The 22,843-nt window shown below is 35.1% G+C and overlaps 1 protein-coding gene across 5 annotated transcripts in view; it reads left to right on the plus strand.

The window, feature by feature from the left end:
* The first annotated feature begins 2,081 nt into the window (after window positions 1-2,081).
* LOC18438554 (D111/G-patch domain-containing protein) overlaps window positions 2,082-22,843 on the plus strand; it is a 31,999-nt gene continuing 11,237 nt past the window's right edge. Inside the window, exons 1-8 of one of the 5 annotated variants that reach the window (XR_016046156.1) lie at window positions 2,082-2,266; window positions 3,401-3,553; window positions 3,834-4,054; window positions 4,794-5,883; window positions 6,329-6,433; window positions 13,463-13,554; window positions 14,754-14,828; window positions 21,393-21,454. Coding sequence is in view for 3 of the 5 variants with exons in the window: in XM_020670082.2 (XP_020525741.1) it covers window positions 3,427-3,553; window positions 3,834-4,054; window positions 4,794-5,883; window positions 13,463-13,554; window positions 14,754-14,828; window positions 21,393-21,454 (1,667 nt within the window). In the remaining 2 variants the exon portion in view is untranslated. Of the gene's footprint in view, window positions 2,399-3,400; window positions 3,554-3,833; window positions 4,055-4,793; window positions 5,884-6,328; window positions 6,434-13,462; window positions 13,555-14,753; window positions 14,829-21,392; window positions 21,455-22,843 lie in introns of all 5 variants that reach the window. The other 4 variants (XR_016046155.1, XM_020670082.2, XM_011626766.3 and 1 more) reach the window with 4 other exon arrangements.

Raw genomic sequence — 22,843 nt, forward strand, 5'->3', positions numbered from 1 at the left:
AATTTAGAGAGAGTAATGTACCTAAAAATTTTAGAGAGAGAAATTATCTCAAAATATTTAGATAGACCATTTCAAATTTTAAATTTTGGACAGAAAGTATATAAAATTTTTGAGAGATAAACCATATCAAATTTTAGAGAGAGAAACTATCTCAAAATTTTTATAGATACACTATCCCAAATTTTGAATTTTAGAGAGAGAAAGTAAATAAAAATTTTAGAGAGAGAAATTGTATCAAGCTTTGTTACCAAACAATGGACATGAAAGTGATTGCAAGGAATCCATAAATTTTGTATAGCTTATCCAAACATGAGATTTGAGGAATCCATGACAAAAATCCTTGATATTGAAAATCTATAGATTTACTTAGAATTTCAAAGATCAAGATTATTGATTTCTTCCTATCGAAACGAGCCCAAAGGTCTGTTTGGATAGGGGGAAATTAGGAATCTTAGATATTTGAAAACCAAAGAAATCTATGGATTTTCAATATCAAAGATTTTTGTCATGGATTCTTCAAATCTCTTGTTTGGACAAACTATACAAAATTCATGGATTCCTTGTAATCACTTCCATGTCTATTGTTTGGTAACAAAATTTGATACAATTTCTCTCTCTAAATTTTTTTATATACTTACTCTCTCTAAAACTCAAAATTTGGGATAGTGTATCCATAAAAAATTTTAGATAGTTTTTCTCTCTAAAATTTGACATAGTAATTTACTATACTTCTTATCCAAAATTTAAAATTTGAAGTTGTCTATCTAAAAATTTTGAGATAATTTCTCTCTCTCTAAAATTTTTTGTTGCTTTACTCTCTCTAATATTTAATATTTATCTTTTTAAAATTTTAAGATACTCTTTCTCTAAAATTTAAAACTTGAGATAGTTCTCCTCTTCAATAATTTTAGGATAGTTCCCCTCTTCAATAATTTTGAGATAGTTTCACTTTTTAAAATATGATATAGTTTTTTTCTCAAATTTTAAGATACTTTCTCTTTCGAAAAGCTAAAATTTGAGATAATTTTTCTCTAAAATTTTTACGATACTTTTTTTTTAAAAATTTTTTTTTATGCACTTTTTCTCTCTCTCTAAAATTTCATATAGTTACTCTCTTAAATTTAAAGATGCTTTCTCTCTCTAAAACTTCAAGTTTGAGATAATTTCATTCTCTAAAAAAACTTAAAATTTGATATAGTTTATTTCTCTAAAATTTTTTGAGATAGTTTCTATTTCTAAAACTTTTTAGGTATTCTCTCTAAAATTAAAAATTTTTAGGATCTCTCTTTAAAATTTGATATAGTTTCTCTCTATAAAAATTAAAATATGAGATTGTTTCTCCCTCTATAATTTTGAAATAGTTTCTCTCTCTAAAAAATTGAGATAGTTTATCTCTCTAAAAATTTACATGTATTTTTTCTCTCTAAAATATGATAGTTTTTCTCTAAAATTTAAAATTTGAGATAATTTATCTCTCTAAAATTTTTAGATAGTTATATCTCTAAAAAAAATTTGGTACTTTTTTTACTTAAAATTTTAACATACTTTCTCTCTCTGAAATTTTAACAAATTTTTTCTCTTTAAAATTTTAAAAATACTTTTCTCTCTAGGAGTTAAAAATTTGAGATAAATTTTCTATTTAAAATTTTGAGATAGTTTATCTCTCTAAAACAATTTAATACTTTTTCTCTCTAAAATTTTAACGTACTTTTTCTCCCTAAAACGTTAACGTACTTTCTCACTCTAAAAGTTAAAATTTGAGATAGTTTTTCTCTCTAAAAATTTCTCTTCAAAAATTTTGAGATAGTTTTTTTCTCAAAAAATTTCTCACTAAAAATTTTGAGATTGTTTTTTTCTCTAAAAATTTTGAGATAGTCTTTCTTTTTAAAAAATTTAAGTATTTTCTCTCATTAAAATTTTTATACCTACCGAATGCTCCAACCATTGAATTGGTTTTATTTCGATGATTTTGATTTTCCCGATTTTAAAGTTTCCTAGTCCTTGAACACTCCAAACAATGGATTTAGACAATACGCAGGAATCCATGCCTTAAATTCACCCAAACATGCCCTTAGGATTTTAGGATTTTTGTTATTTTATTTCCGAATCTGCAAGCTGTTCGTGTATCTTTGTGCTCGTCACTTTTTAACTGGTACGGATCATCTCTATCGCTCATTTATGTCGACCTTTCTGTCCATTCCTTGAGCTCACTTAAATCTCCGTTCTTGAATCTATTGAATTGGTCATTCTGCAATCTTATATAGTGGTATGTATTTGTCTAAATTTATTCATTTCCTTCTATCTATTCTTTGTATATGGTTTTGGGAAGAAATTCGTTTTTATTTTTTGGATGGATTTGGTAGCTTCCTAGAGTTCTATCTCGAGAATTCCGTTTGAGGTAAGGAATTGCTTCTACTGAGGTTCTTTTCTGTGATTTCTGTTCTTTCAGTGGATTAGGGCTCTTTTATTTCTTGGGTTTTAATGTCTGTAAATTTATTTCTGTTCTTGCAATGGATTAGGGCTCTTTTATTTCTTGGGTTTTAATGACTGTAAATTTATGCCGTTTCTCAGTTCTTATTTTTATATTTTTATAATTTTTATGAATTTTGAGTAAATCAGAAGTCTTCTTTGTGCTGTAAAAGACCAAAATGTTCTTAGGTCCTTTCATGTCAAACCGGGGTTTTTTTCTCACTTATTGATCCATTTTCAGGATATTAATCCCTGTTGTTTCGATTTTCTTCCCCTTATGTAACTTATCATTTGCAAGCTCATTTGAATGATCTTTTTTTGTAATGAAAATATCGTTTCATTTAGTTTCGTTACGAGAAATATCAATTTCAGCATCGGAAATGGCCTATTATTTGAGTTGTTCGATGCGTATTTGTACCCATTCTTTCTGGTTTTCCAATTATTTATTATCTAGTCCTGATTATGACATATTTCCTTTTATGTTATTAATTGTTAAAATCCCAGCAATTATCCAGTGAATTTCAATAAAAAAGACAAACATGATAGTATTCCAACCAAACTCAAATATCTCAATAAAGATAATCGTCTCTAAGATTGGTGATTTGGTGTCGCCATGAGCATTTCAATGTCTCTATGTACATCCTAATCCTTGGTTTTAGGATTTCTGTTACAATAGTTCTCACATGATCCTGACATATTCATGACCATTTCATTTCATCTTAATATTTATGATTATCTAACCTTTCTATCTTGTCACTGAAAACTATTATTTTAATTTAGGTTAGTAAGTTGTCATTTCCTTTTTTTTGTTTTGTGATTTATTTACTGGAAACTGATGATTCTCCTATATGATAAATTACTGATTTCCATGACCTAGAATTTTACTATAGTATATGTGTTTATCCTTTGTAACATTGAACATATGAAATAGGTTAAAGTTTCTTGTCTGTTGCGGTGATGGGCGGTGGAAAAAAGAGGTTCAACAAGAGCAAAGGGTTAGGCCGAGGGTCATTTGTTGCTGGTGGGGTTTTGGCAGATTGGGCAAATGATTGTTCTCCCAGTAGAAGGGACCTAACAAATCAAGGTTCTTTATGGCCTTTTTAATTATCTCAATTTTGCTTGTCTTTGTGAGTTTAAAAGAAAAGTTGGGGGTTTGATTTGTGTGTGATTTTCAAAGCTATTGATTGGTGGCCTTGTCTTTTATCTCTCTCTCTCTTGGGTGTGATATATCTTGTTTTTATGGTTTCCTTGATTGGGCTTTGTGGAGTTTGTGCACCTCCATTCTATGAGATTCTTTGTTTTTCTTTATTTTCTCTGGAATTTAGTGGGGGAAACTGATTATGAAGTAAATGTTGAAATGCCAGGGACATCTCGTTCAGCTCCATCAAATTTATGCCAAGGGAAAGGGTTTGTATCAAATGAAATGTCCATCAAGACCCCTTCAAACACTGGTTCTGTTTCATCAAATATGGGTAGAGGGAGAGGCTCTGTATCAAATGGCAAATCCTTCGAGGCCACTTTCAATGCTTTTGGCTATGTGTATCCTGATACTGAGACTGTTGGATGCTCTGGTATGAAACTTGAGGTAATGTTTTTCATTAATCATTTTCCCTTTCCTCTTATTCCCTAGGTGACATATTTGTCTTCCATCCTCTCCCTTCCCACACCCACACCCACACCCACACCCACACCCACCCCCACACCCACACCCACACCCACACCCGCTGTTCTTCGTCTTTTCTTTCATATTATCTGTGTCATTTGGTCCATTGTTTTACTTGATTGATCTAACAAAAAGGAACATCCCTTATCTTATCTGCATTTTGATTGTGGTTACATGTTTTGTTTCCTATAAATTTTACCTTTCTTCTATTTTACATTGAACTTTTGTCAGACTGTATTTGAATGTGATCTTGTTCAGTTTTAAAAAATTTTGGTTATTCTAATAATTTTTAGTTAGACCTAAGGTCATATCTGTTAATTCAGGGATGTTTGAGAACTTGGGCAGGCAACTCTGTAGTTACCCAAGTCCAGCTTGGTTTAGTGAATTGCACACACTTTAAACAAAAAAACTTTGCTGGAGGAAGATGAAGGCTTTTGACTAGCCTTGTCTTTCTACAATTAATTTGAGTCCCTGGGTCATTGCAATTATTCTTAAAAGGAACTTTTTACCTTTTTTTATATCATTTCATCTTTGTTTAACAATTCCCAAGTTGATTTGGGATTTCGATGGGCCAACTTGCCATGCAATCTGGCTTTCTTTTCCAAAACTCTGGTTACTAAAGTATTTTTCTAGTATTTATATTAAAACAAAGTAGTTCCAGGAACTGTATGCTGAACAGAAGGAGCCTGTCTTATCAAGCAATTGTTTTCAAGAGAGAAGTCCAGGCAATGCAACTGCAAACATTGAAGATTGTCCTGAAGATTCCCAAATTGCTGCATATATTGACCGAACACCAAGTGAAAAGTTTGTGAATACACATTTGATTTATGATTGTGATGATGATTTAATTCTGGGTGAGGGTTGTCAAAGAGGGCTGGGATATCACAAGATGGAGTCGACAACAAGTGCTATGCTGGAGAAAAAGGAGAGTGGAGAAAGTCATATCCCTTCTGTTGAAAAGGATGATGTCATGAAACTTGAGAAACTCAATAAAGATTCTGCATTGGAGAAGGAATCTGAGAGCAATATGAGATATGATCAGAAATATGACCAGTCTTCCAAAGGGGTTAGAACAAAGGGTAAACCTTCCAAAAGGAATGATGGGTTTTTGGCTATTGGAACGGTAAAATTTTACACTGAAGATATACCGGGGCAGAGTGATGAAGACGATGGGTTGATGAATGAGTATGCAGAGTCACTCGACGATGAAAGCTCAGAGAATTCTGCCTCCTCTTCTGGCAATTCTATTGGGTCGTCAGAGAGTGATTATTCAAGTGAAATAGATACTGATAATGACTCTGATATTGATGATGAGCTGGTAGAAGATTATTTGCAAGGAATAGGTGGTAGCTCTAAACTGCTAGAAACCAAGTGGTTAGCTGAAAGGGAACTCTCACTATATTCTTCTCCTCTTGGTGGCCCGCATGAAGTTGGGAACCCTTCTAGTTCTTCCCACGATAGCAGTGATGGAAGCATTGATGACTTGGTTGGGGTTGATATGTTTCAATCACTTTCAAGAAAAACTTCAACCAAAAAAACACTGGGAAATAGTAGTAAAGCAAAGTCGAAATATAAAACTCCATCAGCTGTGGAGTGGAATGATAGGAGTAATGATCTAGGGAATATTTTGAACAGTGTTTTGTTTATTAAGGATTCTAGGAGCACCTTTAGGAGAAGAAAACATGTGGTTCCATTGGCTCAGTCTTGGGCTTCTGAAGCTCATAAAAGTAAAGCATACAAGAATCTTTCAGGTATTTGTTGGCTATCTTATTGTGCATCTTCCTGGTAATCAATATATGCAGCAACTGTTGTTTACTTGTGACTGCTGTCCCTTGTCTTTGATTCTTTTACTTGGAAAACATTCTTGAATTCACATTCTAACTGCATGGCTCTTTCACACTATAATTGCTCCCTGTTCTTTCGATACTTTTGGCATCAATTCTCATAATGAAAGCTCTTACTGAAAATGTTTAGTCTGACTATGTATTCCATAATTCTTGTTTGTAATATCTTCCATTTTTCTTGTGTTTAATCAATTTGTACTGTTGAACTCCTGAGGCGACACTTCTAGAAGTATAAGGTGTTCCTTAGATTATTATCCATTCTCAGGGGAGCTAATCTATTTGGTCTTGAGTCGGCTAACCAAGTTCTTGAAACGGATGCCAATTACATTTCTAACTCTTGAGTCAACATTAGGACTGCTGATTGGCTTTACAAGGGTCATTCCTTATGCAAGTTATGATCGAGTCCGACTAAAGATGTCAACTCTTTTCTAATGTTGACATGCATCAGCAAATACAGGTGAACAATTAAATTTGTTTTGGAAACATGCTTAGTTCTGAAATTGCTGTAACTTTGGGCTATCTTTTGAGCAAAGGGTTTGAATTTTGATTTACATGATCCATATTCTTGAGGCCTAAGTTATCCATGAGGCCTAAGTTAGTTAATAAGCATTTTGCACGTGCGTCCAGTAAAGCAGGACCAGGAACGTACTGTTTTAAAGTCAACTCATTGTCTAGGATTTTCAAGAAGGCTGTCTGCATAACATATATGCATTACTGTCAAACAAAATTTTGATTCAAACAAATAAATTGGAACCCCTATGAAATGCTGATCAATGCATGGGATTCACTACTTTTATCCATCTAATACCTGGTTAAATGATGGATCTCTACATGTTTGCGTTTTGTGTTTTGGTTCTCGTGAGAAAATGATGACAACATTTCTAATTTCCTATAGAATGAGTTGTTTTATATCTGCTTCACAAGAGTAGGCAGAATGTTCCTTGGAAAATAAGACTTGGGTCAGTAATGAGCAGTTTAACATGCACTATATGAATTTCTTGAACTAGATGATTCAAAAGCCAGTGAGGAGCAATTTGTACAGATTGATGCAGATATAGCGCACATACTAGCAGCTGCCTTAGAATGGTGGAAGTGATTGTAAGTGCATGGGGAGGTTGTGGGGCCGGTATGATAGTTATGACGTTTTTTGTCAAGAAAAAGTTGCCACATTCACTTTTTGATATCACGAAAGCCTTCATAACAAACTAGAAAGGTGCTCATCAGGAACAACTAATATAGTTTTCTTCTTCATTGAGTATGACTTCATTAGCCATTTTCTAATGATTGGCCTGATGGGAATCTTTGAAGCCTAACGTTCTTATTTAGATGCTGAGTTTCTTGAACCATGCCTGGGTGCTTATTGGAGTCCATGAATGGACTTATTAGATTGGAAATCATGGAGTGGGCTGTGAGATGATTGGTTTCCTATTGGCATACTAAATGTGTTTTATCTTGGACCATAATTATCCGAATCTATTACCAGAAGTCATGATGCTGATTTGGAACCCCGATTCGGCGATTCTGAATAGGAATCCTCAGGATACCCATTTCCATAAAGTCTAGCATCTTGATCCCTTATTTTGGAAATCTCAATTCCAACACTAATAGAATCTCGTTTCCAATATTTACTGATTTTCGATTCTGCAATTGGTGAATCTCGATTCTACACTTGTTGAAATTGTTTTTCATATTTACCAGAATTCTACCACTTCCCCACTTGTTTTTTTGCTTTTTTATGAGAAGTGATGTTTATAAGTTTTCAAGGCATCAAACTACTCAAGTTAGACGCTTAATTTCAAGCTACAAGTTATAGTTATATGTTTTAGCATGAAATGACCAATAGAAACGAAAGTAGTGGTTCACATTCTCTACTTAATTCTTAAAGTATACATTATATTGATCCAATGGAGAGATTGCAACTCCAAAATGTTAGAAATAATGTACTACATATAATGTGAACATGTATGTATGGCATGTCGGACAATGGCATTGAAATGTGTATTGTTTTCCTCTCAGTTTGCTCTCGATTTGAAAAATATCGGAATCTCGATTTCATGGATAAAGGAATCTTGTTTCTATATTGGTCGATTCCAACTAGGATGGAAATTTGATTCCAAAGTGCTAGGAATCTCGGTTCCATCTATGTAGGGATCTCATTTCTATTTTGGTCGAATCTCGATTCCTAAAAATAGGAATCTCATCCCCCATGATTCCTCTTGTAGGGACGTCGATTCTGAAAACAAGAACCTTCCAGCAGGTGGCGATTCCACGCTTCCAATTTCTAAGTCGATTCAGTTTGTGAATTGCTTTGGGTAACTATGTCTTGGATATGACCATTTAAATTTGTATTTTAGGTGTCAAGTAGGAAATTTTCATGGATACTTGTGCAGTATGGGAGGATGACAATTCAATTGACTTTTGAAGAAAACAATTGCATCCAAAAACTTGACACTGTACATATCTTTAGAAACCATTTATTGGAGCCACGGAAACTTGATTCCTTAAATTTGGAATCTCGAGCCAACACATCTTTAGAAACTTGAACCAATTAATTGTGGGTAGGCGTTCCCAAATATATTGAATCTGGATTCCAGCGAGGATTAAATCTTGATTCCACGTCAATTGGAGTAGAAATCTTCCTTTGAATGCTTCTAGTGGTTACAGGGTTTCATTATTTTACTTGTGCCACCCTGGATCGCTTTTACTTTAAATTTAAAATATAACTGGTAAATACAAAACATACAATTAAAAGTAAAACCATGCGGTAGACATAATCCTAGTTTGTCTTTATAATAATGAAGTCAAAATCACAATTTAGAAATACTTGTTGTTTGTATATAATGGCCGTAAGTTCAATAGTCAACACAATCACTTTAAAATTTGGGAACCTTCTAATAAAAAACATCCAATATAGGTTCTAAAGTTGATGAGACTCAAGATGTGTTTGTCGCTTCCTTCTCCATAAAAACGAAATCTCGATTCCTGGTATGGGTCGTTAAATGCATTCCATAGTCCATATTATCGTAAATCTCGATCTCAAACTGGCATGGATAGCTGATCCATATACTTCAGAAACTTGATCCCAAATATATTAGAATCACGATACGAAATATGAATATATCTCTGTTCCACATATGTTAGAAACTCGATGCCATAGATGTCAGAAACCCGATTCCGCATATTTAGGAATCTTGACTCCTGGAGTATCGATTCCAGGGGGATGGGAATCTCGATTCCATATGTGGATGAAACTTGGATCTATTTCGGTCGAAACATGATTCTCAAAAACCAGGAATCTCGTTCCTAGCGATTCCTATTGTACGAACAACTATTCCTAAGACATGAATCTTCAATCCGGTCGCGATTCCGTGATTCCGGTTTTTAAAATGATTCGGGTTCCCAGGGGTTTCCAACAACTATGGTTTGAATACTTAAGGATTCTTGCTTAATTATATTCTATAACCTGGAATGTTTTGCCATATGAAACTCATTTCTTGTTTTCCATCATGGTTCCAAATGGTTGGGTGTGTGATTCTACAAAGGTAGGAATTTCCAAATGAATCTCGAAATCTCGATTCTGATTAGTTTGTTGGAACCCTCGTCCATTCAATCCATTCAATCTTCATTCAATCTAAAATTCAATCCATTCAATCGATTCAAACCATAGTTGTTGGAAACCCCTGGGAACCCGAATCATTTTAAGAACCGGAATCACGGAATCGCGACCGGATTGAAGATTCATGTCTTAGGAATAGTTGTTCGTACAATAGGAATCGCTAGGAACGAGATTCCTGGTTTTTGAGAATCGTGTTTCGACCGAAATAGATCCAAGTTTCATCCACATATGGAATCGAGATTCCATCCTCCTTGGAATCGAGATTCCCATCCCCCTGGAATCGAAATCTCGAAACCCGAATCAGATTGAATGGACGAGGGTTCCAACAATAGGAATTTCCTGGCCACCCATGATTCAGCACCACTGCTTCCTAAATCAATTCCAATATCAGGCATTACCAACAACTATGGTTTGGATGCATCCAAATGTGGTAGTTGTTTGGATTACAACCAATTTTTTTTTTTTAATGGGTTTGGACACGTTTGAATACGGCGTGTTTCTCAGATACTAATAATTTAATAAAAAAAAAAAATCAAATTTGCCTCAAAATCTTTGTTGGAAAGAAATCTACTTCTTGTTGAATTTTTTTTGGCATCTCTCTCAGACCCACCCTTCCTCTCTGAAGTTCCCCACCACAACTCTCTATAACCTCTCTCTAGAACTCTCTCTTTCACTCTCTGGCCTCAACCCTTAGACCATAGTAATCAATCCCTTTCTCTCTCTAGCGTTAGGATTAGGGTCTATGTTTCTATCTCTGTCTTTGCAGTCGGAGAAAATGTTGGTAGATGGAGAGTTAGGGGAATCAAGCAATATGTGTCAAGATTATGAGAGTGTTACATTAGGTGCTCTAAAGGCTCCAAGTTCATTGTTTAGGTTGATTAGATCTCTACTGTCTCTGTGTTCAAGGCCCTTTTTGTTGATGTACAAGCAAAGCAATAATGCCTTATCTACAAGGCTAATCCTCAAAGATGATGATACCCTAAACAGCTATGAGTCATGCTTGCCACATTGTCCATCTACTTTGCAGTACCGTGCCAGATTCAATGGTTAGTACCACACCTTCTTCTAATGCCCTAAATAACACACCACACTGAGTTAGAGGCCTAGCTTTAGAGCTTGAGGCTGTGTTCTTATGTGTAACATGATTTTGAGCAATTTTTCTCTCTTCTCTCCTCTCTCTCTCTCTCTCTCTCTTTCTCTCTCTCTCTCTCCCACACACATCTTAGGCTCTTGGCTCCCTTGCATCTCCCATGTCTTCTCTCTCTCTCTCCTCTCCCTCTCTCTCTCCATTGGCTGTAAGAAGAAGCTAGGGTTTTTCCTAAAGAGAGCTGCATGCTTGTGGATTCCCTAAAGTAGAAGTTTTCATGCATCTTGTCATTGATGGAGTTTGTGTTGTGAGTTTGTGGAGTTTGAAGGAAGAGAGAGAAAATATAGACATGGGCAATGGGTTTAATGGGGTTTTTTCTCCAGGATAAGAGAAAACTCTCATGTTCTCTCCCGCTTTCTGCTCCACCAAACAATCTATGGACAAAATAAAATAAATAAATAAAATAGCAAGACTTCTATATTCAACATGGAAAGCTTGTAACCTTTTTTTTTTTTTTTTAATGAGAAAAATTTTAAATGATGCATCCAAACTGGTTGCTTAACATTAAGCGGTAAGAACTCTTATATTTTGACAATGGTTTATGCTAGAGGATGTGCCACTCATTGTAGGGCCGTATACATCATTTGGTGGATTGGGCAACATTTGTTCCATCTGGTAGAGATTTGTGTGTGCTTTCTGGGAAATTTTGGATTCCTCTAAGGCCCCATTTGGATCCCAAGAAAAAAATTGTTTGGAAAAAACTATTTCATGTGAAATATGTTTCTTGCGAAAAGCATTTCCTGTAAAATGGGCTTCTGTTGTCTGGTTAGCATATTGATGCAACCTGGAAGATACAATTTCTACCTTAAAATGCAAATCTCTAGAGAGGAAAACCTGGTAGAGATAGAGAGAAGGAAATGGCTAGAGTAAGATGGAAGTAGAAGAAGATATCTATGAATAAGGAGAGAGAGAGCAAGGGAGAGAGAGAGAGAGAGAGAGAGAGAGAGAGAGAGAGAGAGAGATGGCTAGGGGGAGAGACGAGAAGAAATTGCGACTTCTCCAAGTAGCTGTCTGCTCATTTTATTTTATGTTTTTGTTTGGCTCTGTGAGGTAATCTGATAGGGAAATTTTTTTTTGGGAAAATTAACAGAAAAATCCTTTTTTATTTTCGAAGTTTAAAAATAGTTTGATGTAGTTTATATTTTACACTTAAGTGCCACATTTTTTGAATATTGTATTTTTATTTTGTTCTTTTTCCTTGATGTCCAATTAAGCTCAAATTTGGAGCAGCCATACTTCTCACTATAATGTACGTGTGAAAATTAAAAATGAGTTGAAAATGACCAGAATACCCCTACATGTTTTATAATATTCGAGATATTTTGATTATTTTATTTACTATAAGATATTGTTTTGTAGTTTTTTGCAAATGTGAGATGGTGATAAGTGTCAACTCCCCAAATATGAGCTCAATCCAATCTATAGAAGAGAAAATAGTCTTAAAATACAATGTGCACTATCAAGAAGTGGGACTTGAGCGTAAAATTTAAAATTTCATGCAACGGTTGCATAGTAATATAATGCAACAATCTTTAAAAACTATGTTGGGGCCATTTGTTTGATCCAAATTTTGAAATATACACTTTTTTCATTCTAATGAACAATTACTAAAAAGAAAAATTTGAAAATGGAACCTACAAAATATGTTTTTAGCTCAATTAACATAGGCCATCCATTTTGATAAGATGGTTAGATTTATTTTTTCTTTACCAATTTTTTTAGATGGCTTTATTATCATTAAATGAACAATGTTAAAAAAGAAAAAAGTGATTTTGAGTTATTAAAGGTTAAGATCTTGAAATTCACCAAATGAATGGTCTAGATTCATTGTTGGAGGGGACTCATTTTGACCATATCTAGGGTTCAAATCCAACTTTTTATTTTAGGGATTGATTATTGAGATGAAAAGAGTGTGTGTGCAAAATTTTGGGTCATACAAATACCACAAACATGGGTTTTTAGAAGTGTGGTTGCATTATCCTATGATACAACTGTTGCATGAGATCATTGCCCAAAATATGGTATTGTTTTCATAAATTCCCCTCAGTTTTTAGGTTGTTGAGAGAAAATTTTTCTCTTTTATGGGCTCAAAATAAAGTACAATTTCTTGCAGAAAAAAATTTCTGCGCTAGATTTTGTTTCCCAACAGCATAAATGGGCAATCTCCCTAGAAAACCGCTGCCTGGTAGTTTTTTTTTCAAGGACCCAAATGGCACCTAAGGGCTTGTTTTTCTCCAAGTTGTCATGTCTGGAAGCTGGTTCACTGGTGAATAAACTACCATATCTTGGAACTGAAATGGAATCGTTTTAGATTGGGAATTTCATGTCTTCTATAGTGGATGTTATTTTCCTTGTACTTCTCATTTATCCCATGTTTTAAAATCAAAATAAAAAACCTTCATTCCTTGTTTCTGTATTTCTTTTCTTAGTGGAATCATTAAGGATTAAAGTATTTTATGCCTATAGAGAAAAACTTTGTCTGATGAATTTAATATTTTTTGAGCCCATGTTTTCCCATGTTGTCTATTGCTTCTATTCCTGCCCTTTCCGTTAGTGTGTAACTGGTACATTCCATAGACCACTCAGTTAATCAGTATATTTGATAACTAATCATTATCATTTACACATCTAAGATAGTTCCTTTATATATAAGAGGTTCTTAGCTCAGTTATTATCTCTGAAATGTTATGAATTCCAAGTGATTGCCTTCTTATTTCCTGCAGGCAAAAGGAAAAAACATCGCAAGGAAATAATTGCTTTGAAACGCCGTGAGCGAATGCTACACCGCGGTGTGGATCTTGATCAAATTAATATGGTAAGACTGCATTGATGGATAGTTTTCATATTTTTCTTTTCACAAGCTATATTCTTTTTTCCAAACTTTGAACTAGAAACCATCTTTACAGCTTTAAACTTTTCATGCTTTGTTGAGCCACAATAGATAGGCATTGTACAGCTCAGCTGCGGCACGTAGTATTGTCCATTTGCTATTTATGATCTAGTTAAATGCAATGTTCGAAAATCGACTCGGCCAAGGTACTCAGGCCTTGGATGAGGCGAGTTACTTGAGCGAGTTCGAGTAAATCCTTGAGTCTAGCTCTTTTTTTTTTTTTTTTTACAAAAATAAAGATAAAAAATTGTTATATATAATATGAGTGCCACTTCTAACAATCAAGTAGCGAGTGACATACTGGTTAGGCCACCCTGTGTCAACATAACTCTTTACTAGAGGTCTTGAGTTCCATTCGTAGGGGGCTACATTTTTATTGAAACTCCCATCATATGAAAAAAAATGACCGCCTTTGTTCCCATCATATGGAAAAAAAATGGCGGTCTTTAAAAATGGTGTTCTCCAACGGGATTTGAACCCGACCATGCTAAAATAAATGCTTGAGGACTAACCGTGAAGCCATTCAAGGATATTTGACTTAAACTTAATTATATATTTGAAAAAATGTTGGACAACCTACTCGCCCAAAACTCTCCTCGCCGATAAGGCGAGGCCGAGTTACTCGGCCAAGTCCGAGTGGCCCCAGTCGAGTCTCAGAACAATGCTTGTGGACTAACCGTGAAGCCATTCAAGGATATATGACTTAAACTTAGTTATATATTTGAAAAAATGTTGTAGAACCTACTCGCCAAAAACTCTCCTCACCTATAGGGCGATGTCGAGTTACTCGGCCAAGTCCGAGTTTTCCCAGTTGAGTCTCAGAACAATGCTTGCGGACTAACTGTGAAGCCATTCAAGGATATTTGACTTAAACTTAATTATATATTTGAAAAAATGCTGTACAACCTACTCGCCCAAAACTCTCCTTGCCTGTAGGGCAAGGCCGAGTTACTCGGCCAAGTCCGAGTGGCCCCAATCGAGTCTCAGAACACTAGTTAAATGCTTGATTTTATCTGGGTGTTCTTGTAAGACCAACCATTTACTATAGTTTTATGAGTTGCTGAGGTTGGTTTCATCAGGAAAAGTTTGTTTGTAAGGATAATCTTTTTGTGAACTTGATGCAGAATTTGAGACAGATGGTTTTGAATGAGGAGGATATATCATCTTTCCAACCAATGCGTACTCGTGATTGTTCTCAGGTATAACCACTTTCCTTCTATTCACATTCCGAGGTTCCATTGGTGTGAGTATAATTTAAAAAATGAGGACATTACATGGACCTTTGTGATATAGAAAATGAAATAGTTCATTATTTCGTTTTGTTGTATTTGGTTCTCCAGCACATCAAGTTTCACCTTTTCGTATTATTACTCTGGGAAGTAGTTATTGAGAGCCAAACAACAGTCAATGATATTTATACAAATTCAAAAACTATGATAGGAGTTAAGGTGCCCCTTCAATGATGAGAAATGCCATGTCTGCAAAGTATACTTATTCACACATGTTGGCCATCTTATTTGATTACCAAATTAGCTTTCTTGGTAACAAGAACAAATCAAGAACATGAAAATCACATAAGATATCTCCAGATCCATGGAAATTTCATCCATTTTCCTTGGACATGGGGAAGCTCTTTTGAGCCATCGGATCATGTTGAGCAAGGTTCATTGTAAATGACCGGGGTATGTTGAATTCTTTTGTCAGAAATAAAAAACGTTCTAATGCTGCATAGATTTTCTCCAGCATTGCTTGGTTTTCCAAGGTTCTGCAAAGTATCTTGGTATGGTTTGTTCTGTGTTTTTGTTGGCACCCATATAGTGCACGGGGCTGGTCACCTTTCGCTTGTCATGTTGAAAGTCATATTAATGTTGTCAATGGAAATTGGTAACCCATCCTTACGGGGGCCACAGTCCGCCAGCACTTCGATCTTTACAAATGATGCGAAAGGAGTTTGGGAAATTAAATCCGGCCTTCATTCGATCTTAAAACCAAAAAAATTCAGCAACCGACTAAATTCTAACTAAATACTCCTTTAGTTTTGTTGCGGCATCATCGACTCGAGTTTTTGTTGCGGCATCATCCACTTCCCTTAGCTGATGGTGAAGTCCAACATATCCACGCAAATGTTCTTTGTAAAGCATGAGGTTGAATAACCTGAATGCATCTATGATGGTTATCCACTTGGCTGACATGGTGGACAATGGGCTGCGATTTGATAAATTACATTTGAATGCCCTTGCAAACGTAGAAGCACTAAAATCACCTGGTACTGAAGGGTAAAACATGAGTGCCCCTTTAAAATGGCCACTCTTCTCCATGGTTGAAAAACAATTGTTTTTATGGCCAAACTTTGGTGGCCAGCACTTTCAAATCCCATAAAAGTTTTCTCCATCGCCTCACAATAATAACACAGGGTATGCATAAGACTCATCAAAGTCTTACTGAGGCCGAGCTTGAGGCCGAATATATTTATTTACTGCATGAGATCATTGATAATAGTCTGCTGGCTGCATACATCAGGTACATCCCATCGGCTTGCTAACATTGTTGCACCAATAAAAAGAAACTTTACAGTTTTGGTACTAGAACACATTGATCAAATAATGTGAATGTGGAGTGGTTGAAGATGGGTAGCAAGGGCTTGTTCATGAACTAGAGTTTCTCCAACCTTGTATTTCCTCATAGTTTTGTGACTGAAGTTTGCTTTAGATGTCGTGATTCTTCCATAAAGCTCTGAAGAACTGATTCTACCACTTGATGGTGCCACTTGAAAACATGCTTTCTTGGTGCAAATATTGAACCTCCACATACGATCACCATTTTCTACTTGGCTGACATGTGCTTTCTGACCATCAATCTTGACTACTTCATCGTCTCTACTTCTATTTTTACTAAACGTACACTCCATATACTCTGTCTTAGTCCGACTAATTTTAAAACCTTCGGATTCTAGAGCATCCCTCCAAAGTTCTAACTTTGTGTTGATGCCGTTTCGGGTCTCATCAATCAGTACTATGTCATCTGCGGACAACATGCACCACGGTACCTTATCCTGTAGGTGGCTAGTTAGGTCGTCCATAACTAAGACAAAGAGGTACGGGCTCAATGCTGACCCTTGATGTAGACCTATTGTCACTGAAAACTCATTCGTCTCTCCACTAGTTGTTCATACACTAGTTAGCGCTCCATCGTATATATCTCTCACTAAGTCGATGTAGTGTTTAGAGATGCCTTTCTTATCCAACACCTGCCAAATCAAATCTCGAGGTACTCTATCATAAGCTTTCTCTAGATCAATAAAGACCGTATAGAGGTCTTTTCCCTTTGCCCCAAACTTCTCAATCAGTTGCCTAAATAGGAAAATAGCCTCAGTAGTTGACCTTCCTGGCATAAAACCAAATTGGTTTTCAGATACCTTCCTAGAAAAACAAGATTTGTTATATGTAACCATATAATATATACTGCAGTATATAGTATATGCAAAAGACTATACCACATTGCTAGACTATGCCATACTGCTATACCATGCTACTATCATAGTTGATGTAAATGTCTGAGATTTTAAATTGTTTTGGGAATCAGAATCGTAGAATTAAAACTTGTTAGAAGATTCATGTTTCCGGAATCAATGTTTGTACGAGGGGAATTGCAGGAAACGAGATTCCTACTTTATAGTAATCAAGTTTTTACCCAAATTGAATCGAGATCCCTACATACAAGGAATCGAGTTTCCTACCGCTTTGGAATCAAGTTTTTAACCTATTTGGAATCAAACCATATGGAAATGAGATTCTTTCATATATGGAATCATGATTCCGACATCTTATGTATCGAGTTTTTGATGTATTTGGAATCAAGATTCATATCAGTTTGGAATCAAGTTTCAACCACTTGGCAATAGAGATTTTAACTCTTATGGGGTGGAGTTGAAACCCTTTTATAATCAAGATTCCTACATCACCGACATCTTGTACCTTAACAACTTAGAACCCAATCAAGCAATCGAGATCAAAGGTCTCTAAGACCTGGAGAAGGGTTTTGTAAATATGAAGTCAATTTATTGAGTTATTGACTATTAAGCCTCAGACACGGTGTCAGAAGTAAAGTCTATCAATAGGCACTTGTACTCCACAGGGAAATTGTCTACACAAAATACAAATATTATCTCTTATATTTTTGAAATGTGGTTTTTATTTCAATATTATAATTCAAAATAGGACATTGTTTGTGCGGGGGAGTTGTCTGTGTTGTAGCTCTATTTGAATGTAAAACTCTTTACCAATAATATTTAAACAAATGCAACCAATCCAAGCACTATTAGAAATGTGATCCGAGCCAGTCCTAGCACTATTAGAAACATGATCCGAGCCGTTCCTAGTACCATTAGTACTCTCATTAATAATCCAACGCCCTAGTAATACCTTCCTTTGTTACTTGCTAAAGACATTAGAGTAATGCATGTCAAGTACTTCTTAACTTTGGACATTTGCATTTGAAAGTTGTTCGTGCTACAAATACTTTATCATTGCGTTCATCGGATTATTATTTGGAGCACCTATAAACCATAAGAAACAATGTCCTCCAATGGGGTTTCGAAATAACTGAAATAAGAATCCACATATATTTGAGGTGAGATTGCACATACAACGAATCACATTTTGTGCACCTATGAACATCGGTACTCGATTTTTTGGAAGGATTCCAAAAAAAGTAGATTGAAATTCTATGAAGATGAAAGGAATATTTCATGTTGATTGAATCGCAGTGTCCTGCACCTACGAATTGAGGTCTTAATGTTGTGGATTTTGGATTAAAAAAAAAATCAAGATTCATTTTATGGGGAATCGGGAATCAATAAAAAGCAATATTCCATGTTGATTGAATTGCAGTCTCCTGCACCTACGAATTGAGGTACTTAATGCTGGGGATTCTGGATTAAAAAAAAATCAAGATTCATTTTATGTGGAATTGGGAATCAATATGGAATCAAGATTCAATAAAAGTTGGAATTGAGATTTGAAAAGTTGGAACTGAGATTTCCATAAATGTTGTGATTGAGATTTGGAAAAAGTTGGAACCAAGATTCCTATGATAAGGAATCGAGAACGATTTCTGTGACAATTCCTTGTTAAAATTGCCGAATTAGGATATTCTGAAGTAGATTCACAACCTGAGCTGAAGATTCCAATAAATATGGCATCTATATTGTACCACATTTACCATACTAAATTATATCGCCATATGATATTGTTATGCTCAGGGATCTGGATCCCATGTCGCCCAGGATTTCGATCCCTAATAGTAAGGGATTTCCAAATTTTAAGATCCCCTTCCTTCGAGCATAGGTTTGGGTTTCTGGAGTGGAATCAACCCCTTGGTAGGTGGAGCCAGGTCACTATGGTCCATACATATCTTCTTGACAGGCCCTCATTGCACTCTTAATTTGGGCGTTGGAATCTTCTTCCTCTTCCTGATGAGAAGATTGATATTATTCTCTCCATCTCCTGGACTACCTTCTGTTTTCTTTTTGCTGCCATGATAGATTGTGGTATTTGTTGCTTGACATTCACGGGAACACTTAGCCAAGGCACAACATTACCTTGAACTTTTGCTAGACGATGTTTTAGGTGATTAATATAACCAGACATCTCTTTCCCACCGAGTCTATATCTTACTTTATCAATTGTATGAGGATCCATCTTCACCCATACTACCACCCTAGATCCTCATCTCCCCTCTTCTCCCAAGATTTACCCAATTGAAAAGTACTATAGGATCTACGTAGACATCTAAAAAAATAATTTCAGTCACATTCAATTGCTTTAACTAAAAATGGTTAATTTAGTTACTTTTTCTTTTTGAGTGAATGTGCTACTCTAGAAATAAAGTAAGCATACTAGAGGCATAAAAGCGAAAACCAAAAACACATGATCATCATCATTAAGTTAAAAAAAAAAGTAAGAACTTCTCACATGTTTAAATTATAAATATGTTCTTTTATACAAAAAAATATGAAAAAAAATTAATTTCCTGGATTATTCATTATAAAATCTTACTTTGGAAATAGTCTAAGCATGCTAGAGGCATAAAGAACCATTGAAAATATCTCATTAGCGTCATTAACTTTAAAAGAAAAAATATATTCCCATATTTCTTTATGTAAAATGTAAAATTAGGGCAAAAAAAAAAGAATCCTGAATTTTTAGAAATAAAAAAATGAAAAATACTCAATCAAAGAAAGTATAACTAGATCTAGTGATATTTGGGCAAATAAATTTGTTTACATGAATATTAATCGAAAAAAAAATTTGCTTAACCAAATTCTTGAAGCTGATCCATTCAACGATGTGGCTAGTGCCAATCCAGGCTTTCAATCTTTGCAGATATATCCTCAAATGCTCCAAATGAAAACCACTGGACTATATTTTTATTGTACTTTGTATATAGTCCATCCAAAGATATTGTAATTATTCACAGTGGGCTTTCAATCTTTGCAGATATACCCTCAAATGCTTCAAATGAAAATCTCTGGACTAAATATTTATTGGACTTTGTATATAGTTCATCCAAAGATCTTGTAATTTTAGGCCAAACCTTAATTCAATATTCCAAATATCAGATTTGAGAGATTTCATGCTTTTTTGTTGAGTCCAAGATTTAGACTGGATAGGCGATACAAAAAACAGGCCTGAGCTTTCCTTAAAAATAGGTCTGGGGCAAATTTTTAGGGTTTTGGAGCTTCAGTTGTGAAGAGAAAGCAAGAAAGGGGGCGGTATCCTACCCCCTTCAATTTTTGCAAATAGTGTCGGACTCTACCCCCTTATATTTTTGCATATATTGTTGGATTCAGTCTCAACTTGGGGCCAAACCATCCGTCACTGTTAGGACTTGGGCGGATTAGTGAGTCATAGTTACCAGGATCTCCTACTTTGGTAGGTGATCACTTATAGGATCTCGATTCTGTCTCTCCTAGAACTAATCTCTCAGGGATCTCGATATTTAAATTTTAGGATCTCAAACTCTTTTCATAGGAATCTCGATTCCCACTGTTAGTGAACTCGATCCCAACCTTAAAGACCAAGACAACAACCAAACTAATGATTTTCGTTGTTTACAGCCAACTAGCAACACAACTATTGCTTGCTTGCTATCGATAATGATCCCTACTTTGAAGAGTATACATAATCTAGGATTATCATATATTTTAAGGTTGGTAACAAGATCCTCAAAAAGTTGGGATCAAGATCCCAAAAGGTCGGGATCAAGATCCCCAAAAGGTTGGAATCTTGATTCCTAATATTTAGGGATCTTGATCCCTAACATCTGCATTGTACGGACGAAGTTCCCAACCATGGGTATCTTCTGGCATTTCACGATCCCTCGCTCTCGATCGCGATCCTTGTACCCTTCCCGCTCCCGATCCCAACAACTATGTACTGAATAGCTTTGTGGAGGCTCTGCGGAACTGGTAGGCTACCCGTTCCTGTTGACGTAGCCGAGCTCTGTTAGTTTTAGAATACTGATATTTACAACATTTTTTTGGGTTCTTATTATAATGTTAATGCGAATCTGTGTTTCAGGAGATTCTATAGCGTTTGCTTTCCATGTTATCTTAGTGTCATTGTCTTTCTTTTGATTATTCCCAACTTATTTGTTTTGCTTTCACAAAAGTTGATCTGCTTTTTGCTTGCCTTGAATTGACTTATGTAATTATTAACTTGCATCTAAAGATTTTAAGTTGATTGTCCTTGACCTATTTTTAGGTACGAAAACTTGCTTCAATTTACCATTTAAGAAGTGGTTGTCAAGGTTCCGGGAAAAAAAGGTTCGACACTTTGTTGTGTTTGAGGGAAAATACTATTTCTTTTCAAGCTTTTAGCTTTACCAAGTAGTTTTCATATATATTCTGCTATGATAGTTTTCCTGTGTTAATGTAGACAATTAAAGCTTGACAGTTTCATATTTGTGGAATAGGTTATTTGGAATGATCTGTTACTAAGAGAACTTGCTAAGTAACAACAAAATTCGTGTTTACAGTTTTCTTGTATTTAATGCAAGGTGGCATGGGCATTCCAAGAAAATTGATTGGTACCTTCTCAGTTACTTCTAAAACTAACTTGCAGAGACCCGTGGGGATTTATTTCTTTATGTATATTTTGGCTCATATTTAGCATTAACTTCTGGGATTGTGTTTTGTTTCTGAAGTTCTTCTGACATGGAAGTAGATTTACTTGCATTTCCCTTTGGACATTGCTTTCTGGAAACTTCAAGATCCTCATCAAATGTTGCATGGACACAAAACATTTCCTTGTTTACGTGTATCCATTGTAATTATCTTCATCTTTTGAGAACAATTTGACAACCCAAAATCACAAAGTACAATCCTGAAGAAATCAACAAACTCAGAAGAAAATCCAGGCCACATCGATGAAAGCTTTGGGGAAAAAAATCATGAATGAAATTCACAAATTTTCTCCCTCCAAAGACTTAAAAACAAACCTAGGCGAACTGTAGTATTAGTGTTCCTTATTCCTAATGTCCCACTCTGACATTTTCCAATGTTGGATCATATTTATGGAGAAATTAGTGTGCATGAAAAATTTTACATACTTTTCTTCCTTGATATTCAATGCAAAATGATATAATTTGGTGAATTCTTTTGTACCTAAATCGCTAGCGCATGATTCTTTAAAAATTACTGGTCTGTAAATTAGGGATATGTTCATGATAGCATTTTACCTTCAAACAACTCGCAAGCACTTCCCAGCTTTCTGAAGTTAACAAATGACGGCTGAGGTTTGTTCCTTCTCATTTAAAAGTCCAAAAATGTTTGTCAGACTTCAAATGGAGGAGCAACATGCCTCAATCGTATGCTATTAACAATGAACAGCTAAGTGGTTGCAAAGTTGAATCTAAAATTGCGTCACAGTATCTATCTTTGATCTGAAAAATGTAAAAATCCTGGCAAATTTTAGCTTTTCACGTTCATAGAAATGAGGTCAAACCCACTAAAACCTGATACATGCACATTTTTCTTAAATTTTGCAATATATAATAAAATTTAGTGTGCACATTGTTTGATAAAATTTAGCTCATTATTATTTTGCCAATGCAAATGGAGTGACATGATAATGATGACCGTGTGATATTTAAAATCATTTTTGGAATTGTAGCACATCCAAATAAAATAGGACTTCTTACTAAGTTTTTTTTA

The sequence above is a fragment of the Amborella trichopoda genome, chromosome 12 (genome assembly GCF_054954075.1).
Source record: "Amborella trichopoda isolate Santa Cruz 75 chromosome 12, AtrichopodaSantaCruz75HAP2 v2.0, whole genome shotgun sequence".
In the NCBI taxonomy this organism is placed as follows: domain Eukaryota; kingdom Viridiplantae; phylum Streptophyta; class Magnoliopsida; order Amborellales; family Amborellaceae; genus Amborella; species Amborella trichopoda.